The 13,065-nt window shown below is 40.9% G+C and overlaps 1 protein-coding gene across 3 annotated transcripts in view; it reads right to left on the reverse strand.

The window, feature by feature from the left end:
- Nucleotides 1-13,065, reverse strand: part of RAVER2 (ribonucleoprotein, PTB binding 2) — a 93,852-nt gene that overhangs the window by 7,713 nt on the left and 73,074 nt on the right. For 2 of the 3 annotated variants that reach the window (XM_043963461.1, XM_043963459.1), the window contains exons 8-11: nt 12,593-12,704; nt 10,728-10,939; nt 8,185-8,296; nt 6,434-6,579 (exon numbers count right to left, since the gene is read on the reverse strand). In XM_043963461.1, coding sequence (XP_043819396.1) covers nt 6,434-6,579; nt 8,185-8,296; nt 10,728-10,939; nt 12,593-12,704 — 582 coding nt within the window. The remainder of the gene's footprint in view (nt 1-6,433; nt 6,580-8,184; nt 8,297-10,727; nt 10,940-12,592; nt 12,705-13,065) is intronic. The other variant, XM_043963460.1, reaches the window with a different exon arrangement.

The following is a 13,065-nucleotide window of genomic DNA, read 5'->3' on the forward strand; positions in this document are numbered from 1 at the left end:
CATTTACTTCTTTTTGTCACTTATAGCATAAGAGAATAGCCAAACCATGTGGTGGCATCCTGCACCCGTGCAGTGGAGACTTATCTAAGGCTTAACACCAATATCCTGTTAAATTGCATCTTATGAGGTGTGGCTCATCAGTCCAGTCTGTCAAGAGCTTCTTGGATCTTCATTTTGTCATTCAACTTGGATGCTGACAACCCTCCAGGCTTTGTGTCATCTTCAAGTTTGACAAACATGGCCTCTCTTCCATCATCTAAAGCTCTAATGAGAAAATTGACTATCTTTGGGGCTAAGGACAGATCCTGGCATTCTCTCAGCTGGAGAATTTTCTCTCCATTCATATCAGCCCCCTAATGATGCTTTAGCCTTGCTCAGGCAAGCAAGGCTGAATTTCTCTACCATGTAAGACATTTTTTAAAAATTACAAAACCACAAAATTTTAGAGCAGGAAATGACATCAGAAGCCATCTGGCCTTCCCACACCCTACCAAACAATCTCTACTATAACATCTCCATACAGCCTCTGCTTGAAGACCTCCAATGAGGGGCAACCCCTAAAGGTGGCCTATTTCACTTTGCAACAGCTCTCACCATCATGAAGTATTTCTAGATTTTAAGCCTAAATTTGCCTGGCAACTTCTACCCATTGGTGCTTTGAGTTCTGTCCCCTGGATGCAAACAGAACCTCATTTTCTCTTCCACATGATAACTCTTCAAAATTTGAAGATGAGTAAATATGTTTAGTTCTTTTAACTGACCTTCATCTGGAATGTGACTTCAGGGTCTTTGCTCTCTTCTGGACACAAGACAGTTGACCAATGTCTTTCCACAACCATATAGCTTCTGGGAGATGGTGTAACCACAACAGAGTGCAAAGAAATGGCTATTTCTGTGTCCCTGGAACCTAAGCATCTTTTAATGTAGTCTAAGATCACAACATATTTTTCACTTCCATGTCACACCAAAGACTCTCAGTAAGCTTGAAGTCCACTAAAACCCCTGAATCCTTTTCAGACAAGCTTCTCTTTAATTATGCATTGATTGCTGATTTTTTTTAACTCAAGAGTAAAATGTTACAATTCTGCCAAATGAATTTTATCTTAGTGCCTTCAGCTCAATATTCTAGCATGTTGGGATTTTTGTATCCTATTTCTTTCACCCAGCATATTAGCAACATCTCTTAGTCCATTTCACTGTTGATTTGATAAACATATCTTCTATTATGTCTTCACCCAAGTCACTGATAAAAATGTTAAATAGCACACAGTCAAGCACAGATCTCTGAGGTACTCCACTCAAGATGTCCTACTGACTCCACGAGTCTAGACATTTAACCAACTCTAAATACATGTATCTGTATTATTATTAAGACAGCTAGTGCTGGGCCTGGAGTCAGGAGGACTCATCTTCCAGAGTTCAAATCCAGCCTCAGACACTTAATAGCTATGTGACCCTAGGTGAGTCACTTAACCCTATTTGCCTCAGTTTCTTCATCTGTAAAATGAGCCATAGCAGGAAATGGCAAACCACTCCAGTATCTTTGCCAAGAAACATCCCAATAGGGTCACAAAGAGTTGGACATGACTAAAAACCAACTGAACAACAAAAGCTTAATGGTGTCTCCATCTGCATGCCACAGTGTGTAGTTTGAACTAAGTCTCTTTGCCTGAACAATGAAATCCTGGGGGTGCTCTGATGGAATGAGCACAAGTTCAGAGGGCAGAACCCTTGATTCCAATCCTTACTACCTCTGGGAGACCTTAGGCAAGTCACTTGAAGTCCTAAGGCCTCAGTTTCCCCATGGGTAAAACATCCAGGTCACCCTGGATTCCTCTGTGGTACTTTTGAGTTCTAAATGTAAGATTGTCAAAGACACAGCTCAGATGAAATCTGGCCTATGACAAGGTGGCCAACAACAAACAAACCAAACCAAAGAGTAACTGGTTCCTCTTTATTTGGGGATGTGTTAACATTTTAGTTAGTTGTTTGGAATAGTTAAAAGAGATGTTCTGCTTTTAACTTGAAGCTTTTTAACTAATTGCAATATTTGGGGAAGGGAAGTAAGATAGTCTTAGAGTAGGGCTACTTAACCTAGAGGCCAAAGACATGCTGAAGATCCATGAATAGACTGCAGAGGGTTCATGAATTTAGTTTTTAAAATATTTTTGTAATTGTTTTTTCCATAAAATTGGTTTCCTTTGTAATCCCTAAATATTTTATCTCATGCATTTAAAAGTATTATTCTAAGAAATGGCCCATAGGCTTCACCAGATTGCCAAAGGGGTCCATGATTTTTAAAAATTCCAATTTGTTTTACCAAGAACTTTTTTTTTAAATGATATATACTTTCTGATTATTGTTTCTGGGATAAGAATCATCTGTGAGTCCATCATTTCTGCTAAAAGCATAAATTTCAAATAACTTCTTTTGCTATTCTGATCTCTTATGGTTCTCATTAAAAAAAAAAACACCTGCTTAACACTCAATGATTCTATTTTTCTTTACCCACTGGGTGGCAGCAAAAGACTATTAAGGAGCTAAAAACTTCATGTAATTCAGCTTTTTTTTTTTTAAATGATATTAAGTTCTTTTAAGTCCTTCCTTTCATCTTATGTGACGTAAGTTTCTTGTTTTGAAAGATCTCTGAAATCCAATATGATATGATGGTGTGACATACAAATAGGTATTATAACCATCAAGTAGACCCAAAGATTCCCCAGTATATTGACCAATGGAAAGCCAAGATCATGACTGAACAAGCTATTGCACATGAATGAAACAATCCCTAATTGGTTATAAATATTAGTGGATAAATGAGGAATTATCTGTATCAAACCCAATTTTTAAAGCTATTCATTCAACAAAATTTAACACTAGAAAGACCAAGCACATCAATTTATTTAAAAATTATTATAATTTTACTTTGAAATTAAAATTTTCATCCTTTTTTGATTTCCTTTGCCTTATGGATAAAAAAAATCACACTGTATCAATTGACCAGCTTGGTCCACTGAGGTATTCTTAAATTCTGGTGCTTCTAGATGCCTTTAAAGCATCTGAGTAATTATGCCATGGGGTTATTTTTTGTTTGGTTTGTTTGTTTGTTTTTTAACCTAATTCATCAAGTCTTTTTAAACAGTGGTAGTACAGTAGTGTGGTGATGGTAGCAGCAGCAGCAGCAGTAGAAGCAGTAGTAGTAGTAGTAGTAGTAGTAGTAGTAGTAGCAGCAGCAGCTAACATTTATACAGCACTTTAGGGCTTGCAAAGTGCTCTACATACATTATTTCATTTGACCCTCCCAACAGTAAAACTCTGGGACATGTTGGCTATCTCCCAGCCACAAGATATATAGGTCCCCAGTTCACCAGATGATTCCTTGACTCCAATGCAAAGCAGACACTTCTCAACCAAGAGGTCCTCCAGATGGCTGATGAGCACACCTACTCACCTGATGCTTTATGGCACCTGGATGTCTTTGGAGAGATGCCTCTGAAAGGAAGGGCTCTGAAGAATCTCACAGATCAGGCTTAAAAGTTAGCAGTCAGAAAGTGAGAGAGCTCAAGGGGCCACCTAATCTAGCCTCAGTCAGTGAACTGAAATGTAAGCTCCTTGAGGGCAGGCACTGTGTCACTTTGGTCTTTCTGTTCCCAGCACTTAGTGCAGTGCCTCGAACATAGTAGGTACTTAATAAATAAAATAAAGAAATAAAATGTGTGTTGGTTAATAAAGATGGACATTCCCTAACCATCTGCTCTGTAGCTGTTCTTAGAGATTATGTGGAAGGAAGATTATTTAAGTTTTTACTTCAGGGTCTTCTTTTTCCAATCCTCCTACTCTTATATTAGCAGCTCTGTGTGAATCCTGGAAAAATAAGGTAGTAGCTTGGTGTACAGGCAAGTGGGCTGGGCTTGATGGCAGGGAGACATGGGATCAAATCCCACCTCGGGCACTTCCTAGCTATGTGACTTTGAGCAAGTCACTTCCTTCTCGGGGATTCAGTCTCCTCATTTGTAAATTGGGTATTTATCTCACATGAGACTCAAATGAGATAGTTACCAATTTCCTACCACAAGGGAATTTAAAGCAAACTGTGAGGCCATAGACAAACTTGAGAAATTATAGAATAGGGAAAGATTCAGAAGAAAGCTTCTGTTCTCTAGTCAATCCTTTGTAATCCCACCAGGGTCAGTAAATTTGGAGGCAGGCTGAGCTCTGACACACTAATCATAATGGAAGCTGGCAGCCCCTTCATGTACAATGTTTTAGTGTGTATGCATGTGAGTGTGTGTGTGTGTGTGTGTGTGTGTGTGTCTCTACAAAGCAAAGCAGTACTATGGGCAGGATAAATAATAGGTACCAAATAAATAATTGATATACAATCAATTATAGTGCATTAAACAAAGACAAAATGGTATGCGGGGGGAAAAGACACACACTAAAAATGGTCCAAGTAAATGGACAGAGGCAGTGGTGATGAAATATACTTACCTACGATCATTGAAAGATATTTAGATTATACACAGAGACATAAAGATCTGACCTCACAGCCAGAAGACCGGAATTCAAATTCTGCCTCTGATATGTCCTGGCTGTATGACCCTGGACAAGTCTGTTAATCTCTTAGTGCCCCTGGCAACTCTCTGAAACTCCAAGTTTCAAAGAAAGTGTCCAAGGGCATCAGTGGGAGGAGTTTTCTCCCCTGGGAGTTCCTCACAGCTCCATTTGCCATTCCCTAAATTGGGCTGCCCTGGCTGATTCCCTCGAAAAGGTGCTTTTGTTCAGCTGTGTCTCAGGCAGGTTAGGGTCTCATGGGAGGGGCCAGACAAGTAGATGTGACACAAGACATGGAAGATGGCACCCAGAGAGGTGAGTCTGCTCCAGCAGACAGGACCGAGGAGAGCAGAGGCAGAGCTGCTCTGGGCTAAGAGCAACACTCAGAGCAGGTTGATTCCAGACTCCGAGTGACCAAGCACATGGCAAAGTCAGGTTAATGGCATTCTGCACACAGAGAACTGAGGGGATCACCACCTGGCATTCTACCAGAGTGCAAAGAGTTGTGGCTGAGCTGACACGATCCACCATTTGTGTCTGGGAAGGCTCCCCCCCTTTTCTTTATAATTCCAAGTGAACAAAGTGATTTCTGAATTTTGAATTTTATTATAAACGAGGAGAGGCAATGCAGCAGACCTGTAACATTGAACTAGGATTCAGAAGGCCTGACTTCTAGTGTAGGCTCTATGAATAACTTGCTACATTATCTGAGGCGAGTCACTGCACTTTGGGGGGGCCAGTTTCTTCATCTGTAAAAAGAGAGCATTAGACTGGATGACCCCCAAGATCCATCTGGGCTTTAAGGATCCTCACTCCAAAATCTGTGAAATGTCCATTATTCTGTAACTAAGATTCTAGAAACGCTTATCCTTCTGCATATAGGGCAGAGCCTTGAGACTAGTGCCTCCCCCACACCTAATTTTTCCTGACTAACAACCCCTCAAGCCTAAGATGCCATTTATTCCACCCTACCAAAACAAGAGTAACAATCAGGTACCATGAGTCACCTGGAAAACCCAGCAACAGTCTCAAGGGGAACAGCAAACACTGCCCTGAGCCTCCAAGAATGAACAAAATGCCCAACTGAACCCAGTTGGCTTGACTTCCCCTTTTGTATTTCCAGCACCTAGAAGGCGGCTGGCACTTAGGATGCTCTTAGTAAAGGCCAGCAGATTGCTTCTTTCTTCGATTCATAAATCTCAGTCTAGCATCGTGCTGGGTATCCTGTGTCCAATAAGGGATAGGGATTGAATCTGGAATTTCTTTGGTATAGGGTACTCTCAGGTGAGGAAATGCCTTGTCAATGCAAACGAGCACCTTTTTGGCAACTTATGGTCTTGACTTTTTTGGCTCCAAAGACTCCTTCAACAATATCTGAGGGGCCAAGACCCTTTCTTGGATTCATGTTTTTATCAAATGACTTTTTGTTTTGTTTTGTTCTCTGTGGCAATGAGGGTTAAGTGACTTGCCCAGGGTCACACAGTTAAGTAAGCATCAAGTGTCTGAGGTCAGATTTGAACTCGGGTCCTCCTGAATCCAGGGCCGGTGCTTTATCCACTTCGCCATCTAGCTACCCCCAGAATCATGTTTTCAAATGAAAAAAAATAGATAGGATTACAAAGGAATCCAATGATTGAGAAAGTTATCAAAATATGTTTAAAAACAAGTTTGTGGTTAAGGAGCCAATCTTATAAATGTGCCTGTAGCACCAAGAGGCTAAGAGATTTGCCCAACATGACACAAAGGAGGAACTTGAACCCAGAACTCCCTGGCTTTGAGGCCAGCTCTCAATGCTACCTTGGTGCTCAATAAGCAAGCATTTGTCAATCCGAGAAGCCGAGATTCGTACAGTATCAGGCAAGCAGTTCCTGCTGTTTACCTGTGAATAATCACCAAATTGCTGAGAATAATGAATGTAGTTTTCCAATGTATGTTGTGATGAGGTTCCCTGAGAGATGGCATCCAGTATGTTGCTTGTTATTCCAGTCTGGGGTAGAACGCTCATGGTCTTGCTTGCAACTGGGACTGAAAGCAAAATGACCAGCCTTGTGTTAGTGAGGGTAGTAGACCATTGAAATACGGGGCCAGAAGGTAACTGCACTGGAAAATGAAACGGTCTGATCATATCCAACTTATTTTTCAATCAGACACAGACCAGCATTTACCAAGGGAAGATAACCACAGCCTTCCCTCCTAAAAGCATCTGCCTCAACATGTCACAGAATGACAGATTGGAGCCTTTGGAGGGACCCTAGCCCCCACCCAGTCCAACCTATACATGAAATGAATCCCTGCCATAACATCCCTGACCAGGCGCTGTCCAGCTCTGCTCTGACACCCCCAGAGGAGGAGGCACCCACAACCTCCACTCTGGGCCAGCTCCAATTGGGAGGGAGCTTTTCCTGGTATCAAACCAAAATTGACTTCATAGTAACTTCCACCCATGGCTTGGGTTCCTCACCCTGGGCCCAAGTGAAATAAGCCTAATCCCTAGTCCACACAACAGCTATCATGTCTTCTGTGACCCTTCACTCCTCCTGTTCCTTGTCTGATCCATGTGGCATAGACTTGAAACCCTTTGCCATCCGGGGGGTCCCTCTGGATCCTCCCTGACTTCTCAGTGTTCCTCCTGTGTCCAGATTTGGACAAGTGAAGTCTGACCAGGGCAGAGGAGAAAGAGACTGTCACCTCTTCATTCCTGAAAGGAGGAACACCTCTCTTTAAGCAGTCCAAGAGGGCATTCACTTTTGTTTCCTACTGTATGGAAGAAGTGGCTCTATCTGGCACTGTCTAATAATGGAATCCTATTGAAACACAATGCCTCAAGTCCAAATGCCTCAAAAGTTTAAGTTTTAACCATTTCAAAATAAAATCTTCTAAAAATAAACCACCCCAATTCTATAAACATAATTTAACCCTTTTTCTGATTTGTAAAAGCTTCATCTATTGTGGCAGATGGCAACAAAGTAGTGTTTTTAACTCTTTTCTCTCAACTGTTGACCATCCCTTTTTTAGTCGACTACAGTCAGAGAAATCAGATTACCAATGTATTAAAAATATATGTAAAAGGAGAGTCAGTAAGTTCTTGATAAAGAACCGTGGTCTGTTTTAGCTTTTGAGACAACTACTTTAGCAGATCAGGGCTTTTCCTACCCCACCCCTCTCCTCTTTGGGGCTCATTTCTGCTCTAATCTGCCCAACTGCGGTTGAAATAAGTCAGGTGTCCAGCTAAATGTCGTGTTGCTGTATACTTATGGGAACTAAGGAGGTCCCCATATTTTCCCTTTGGCATTAACCTTCAACCACATTGCTGCAAGCATACACTGTAAACCTCTCAGCTGCAGATGTTTATACCAAGAAAAATATTTTCTCTCCAAAGGACAATTATATGGGAGCGCCAAGATTATTTTTGTTGGAAAACCCACACCATGAGGGTCAGAGCTTTTTTAATGTCTCCAAGTGGTATGTTCTTTTGATGACAAAAACAGACATTCTACCTGTGCTCAAAGCTCTGACTTGGTGCACAGAACAGGCAGATTTGGGAATGGGGAGTGACTCAGATGCAGGCAGCTTTTCCATGACTTTGTAAAGGGTTGTAAACAGGCTGAGCTGAAGGGGTTCTTTTCTTACCTGGCAAACAGGCCCCAGGCAATACACTCGCCAAGTTCAAGTATGGATTGGTACTAAGACGGATTTCTTTTGGTGGTTCCCCCAAAAGTGAAGTCTGATTCTTAGCGACAGTCTATTTAAAAAAGAAAGAAAAAAGGGTTTGTTTAGGAGGACACTGAGACCCAGGAAAAGACATCTGTAGTCAATTAAAGTGCATAAGTCTTTTTTACACGAAAAGCTCTTCTACACAGGATTTTAGACCTCTGACCTCCAACCTAAGTCCCTCACTTTACAGATGAGGAAACTGAGGTCCAGAGAGATGGAGCAACCTGCCCAAGTGACCTTGACTACTGGGATTCTAACACAGGTCTTCTGACTTCCAATCCAGCATACTTTCCCTTCTACCGGGGAGGACTTTATAAATCTCATTGTCAAATTTCATCTGCTTGGAAATGCCCTACCATTCTCATTTTCATTCTCATTCTCTCTCACAGCTAGTATGTGTCAAATGTGTGAGGCCGAATTTGAACTCAAGTCCTGAATCTAGGGCCAGTGCTTTATCCACTGCACCACCTAGCTGCCCCTACCATTTTCTCTTGCTGAGATTTTTAATGCTTTCCATTCTGCCATTCAATGAAACAGCATTCCTCCTATTTCTGTGACATATTGGGCATTTTGATAAGTCTGCCACCTGTGATCCATCAAAATCCCTGATAAAATACTGGATAGGAGAGAGCCAGGGACAGAGCCCTGAGATATCCCATTGAAGACTTCCTCCTGAGTTAACAAAAATCACTGGGGGAAGATAGTATGGCAGAAATTAGGCATAGACCGACATCTTACACCTTATACTAAAATAAGGTCAAAATGGGTACAGGATTTAGACATAAGAGGTGATACCATAGGTAAATTAGGAAAGGGAGGAATAGTTTACCTTTCAGATCTTTGGAAAGGAGAACAGTTTATGACCAAACAAGAAATAGAGAATATTATGAAATGCAAGTCAGCCCTACTTGCCCTGGTCCAGACTGACAGAATATCAACATTTCTGTTTTTAGAAAATGCCATCTTCAAACAAATTGTGTTTCACTGTGGCAGCACTGCTGGGAAAACTTTCCAATCTGTTAACAAAATTCCACAGAGATTCTTAAAGTATTAAGAAAAATAAATGTTTACCAAAGTTTCAAATGCGTGTTTAAATTGTACTGCACATCCCAGGTTTAAAAAAAACAACTTGTTTTATGTTAACTTGAAACTATTTTTAATAAGCACAAAACCTGGAATTAAGCAAAACAAGGTTCTCTGAACAAAATGGAATTTATGTGACATATAATCATGTATGATTTTAAGTCATATATATTCATATATGAAGGAAGATTCAAACTCTGGTCTTCTTGTTTCTAAACTGTCTTCTATCCCCTACCTAGTCCATCTCATAGGTTCAGAACAGACTGATTTATTAAGATGTTGGGGGGAGGGGGAATCCTGACTTTGAAAGAAAATTTCAATTACTTCAAATAGGAATAACTTTAAAAAATACATATCTATATTATACAGCAAATGTGTACATATATAAAAAACACTATAGAACATATTTAAGGGATTCCTATTTATATTATATAGACATATACTTACATGAAACATCTAAGTATATGTGTATGCACTAAAAGTGATTATATGTAAACACATGAATATATATTTTTAAAAGCAATTTCTATTTATATATTATATATACACATATACAAAGTGATCCATATATATGTGTGTGTGTGTGTGCATATATACACACACACACCTTTAAAAGTAATTTTTGTTTGTAGGAATTGAGTTTTTCTTTCAAAGTGGGTATTTTCTTCCAACATCTTGATAAATAGGTATGTTCTGAACCTATGAGATGTACTGGGGGATAGAGGACACAGCTTAGAATCAAGAAGGCTAGAGATTGAACCTTCCTTCAGACATTTAGTGGTCCTGTTGCCCTAGACAAGGCACTTAACAAGTGAGAAAAAGAAAAGAGAAAAAGAAAAAAGCATTTCTTAAGTCCTTCCTGGGTATGCCAAGCACCCTGCTAAGCCAAGTGTTACAAATATAAAATGCAAAAGAATCCTTCCCCTCATTAAGCTAACATTCTAATACATATGGAGAAGATCATTTTGGTCAGAAAAGGCAAAGGGAGAGTAAGTGGGTTCATAGAGCCATCGATAGCCTCAGTTTCCTTATCTGTGTAATGGGAATAATAATTAGCACTCTCCTCCCAAATAAGGTGATACAGGTCATGTGCTTTGTGAACCTCATAGTGCAATGTAAATACTAGCTACTATTATTGTTAATATTCTTTTAGTTACAGTTTAGTGTAGTTGTGTATTTGGCACTTCTCTTCTTGATAATTTAAATATATTATGACTTTCTTTTGAAATTCCAAATAATTTCAATGTAAAGATATTTTAACAAATCGTTTTTGGTTCAACTAAGAAAAAAGGCAAATACTGTTCCCGATTTCACGTAACACAAAACCAGGAGGAAAACTTATTGCTCTGTCTCTTCGTATGCGTCTGTTTCCTTACCCCTGAACTTGCTTCGGAGCTTTTGGGCTGACTCGTCCCCAAGCCTCCAGCAGCAGGATTTGGAAAGCCCGAAAGGTAAGTCTGTGGCCCTGAGACGGCTCCTTCTGTTGACCCCAGTGTGGCTGATGGCTTGTCCTGAGGAGTACGTGGCCCTGACCCACCTTGGCCAACCACGGGCTGATTTGGAAAGAACGGCAAGATCCCTGCTCCTGCTGCAGCCAAGGTCAGAAGTGCAGGAAGGTCGGAGATAAAATCAGTGAGAAATGAAAAATTCTATTAGAAATACTTAGCAAGAGGTAGCATTTGGAGGGCTATGAAGTGATAACAGAAGCTTTTCAGATTCATCTTGTGTGTATATACACATATATAATACATACACACATATATACATAAATACACACATATACATAAATATATATATATTTTACAGAATAGCCTATTTCTTTCCTTCCCTTCCTCCCTCCTTCCTCCTTTTTTCTTCCTTCTCTTCCTTCCTTCTTTCTCTTCCTACCTCCCTCTCTTCCTTTTTTATTTCCTTCCTTTCTTCCTCTTTCCTCCCTCCCTCCGTCTCTTCCTTTCTTTCCATCCTTCCTAGTTTCCTCCCTCTCCCCTTCCTCCCTCCCTCTTTCTTCCTTCTTTTCTTTTTTGTACTTCCTCCTTCCTGCCTCTCTTTTCCTTCTTTATTTTCTCCCTTCTTTCCATCCATTTTCTACCCTTCCTTAAGCATTTATTAAATGCTTACTATGTACCCAGAATGCTACGGGAAAAAAACACAAGGATGAACCAACCCTTGCCCTCAAAGTGCTTATATTCTATTGCGAGAGACAACCATGTACACACTTTAGTAAATAAAAATATAGAGAGCAAGTGTACAGAGGGTGAGCTTGAGGAATGCCAGGTGAATAGCCAGGTGCTGTGCTGCTATCCCTACGATTTCAGGAGATGAGGAAGGCCTCCAGCACATTGGAAGGTCCCCCCATGGGGTCCTTATGGGAAGACATGGGTGAGTTGTGCAGCAGGCGCAGAGCGCTAGACCTGGAGTCTAGAAGACTAGTGTTCATATCCAAACCCAGACACTTCCTAGCTGTGTGATGTAGGATAAGTCATTTAACCTCTCTTTGCCTCAGTTTCCCCAACTATAGTATAGGAATAATAGCAGCACCTACTTCCCAGGGCTATTGTGAGGATCACAGGAGATACTTGTGAAGCACTTTGCAAACCCCAAAGTGCTAAATAAATGCTGGCTATTATTATTATTATTATTATTGATTCTTATTTTTAATTGCCCCTGTTGGAGGGAACTTCCAAAAATCAATTACATCCAAGACCCATTTGAGTAAAGAAAGTCCTTTTAGGAGGGAAGGGCAGTAACAACTGAGGGGACCACAAACATTATATAGGATGTGGCATCTGAGGTAAAGCAAAGCTAGGGATCCCAAGAGGCAGAGGAGAGTAGAAATTACATTCTGGGTTTGGGGGACAGTCTTTTCCTCTAAGATCAGATAATAGCTGGCATTTATATGGCTTTTTAAAGTTCACAAAAAATCTCCTATATATCATCTCATTGGTGCCTCACAACAACCTTATGAAGTAGGTGGTATGATTCTTCCCCATTTTACAGATGAAGAAACAGGCATATAGAGGTTAAGTGAATTGCCCAAGGTCACACAGTTAGGAAGTGTCTGAGACAGGATTTGAACTCAAGTTTCCTGACTCCCCAGTGCTCTAACCACTGCACCACTGAACTGACTTAAAGGAAGAGAAGCTGAGGGTCAAATTATGATCCTTAAATCTCACACCTGACTTTTCAGGGAAAAAAAAAAAAAACAAAACTCCATTAAGGTGTGGAAAGAGACACCATTTACTTTTATGTTCTTCTCCCCGGGACCCCAACTCTGACTTCAGAGACGATGTTGTCCCAGTTCCTAGTGCTGTCTGAAGCACCATAGCTGGAGGGTCACCCAGCAATCCAGGTTTCTACAAAAAAGAAAAAGCATTTAAAGCCCTATTCTCCTCACAGCACTTCCAAATCTGGTAAAAATAGAACCCCACTGGGTGGAGGGTGGGGGTCATATGTCTGGAATTCTTGCTGCTGGGAAGGGTGGATCACTTCTGTTTGGGAGCTCTGAGTATGGAGCCATTATATTGAGCTTTGTGGAGTGGAGTGGGGGTGGGGTGCAAGGGGAGAGACCAGGCTGTCTAAGGGAGGCAAATCAGCCCAGGGCAGAAATGGAGCAGGCTCCCACAATGAGCAGTGGGACCGAGTGATCTCTGCTATTACTGTGTCTATAACCCCTACTGAGGAGCAAAAGGGCGAAGTCCATTGGACAGATCTATT

The sequence above is a fragment of the Dromiciops gliroides genome, chromosome 4 (assembly GCF_019393635.1).
Source record: "Dromiciops gliroides isolate mDroGli1 chromosome 4, mDroGli1.pri, whole genome shotgun sequence".
Taxonomy (NCBI): Eukaryota; Metazoa; Chordata; class Mammalia; order Microbiotheria; family Microbiotheriidae; genus Dromiciops; species Dromiciops gliroides.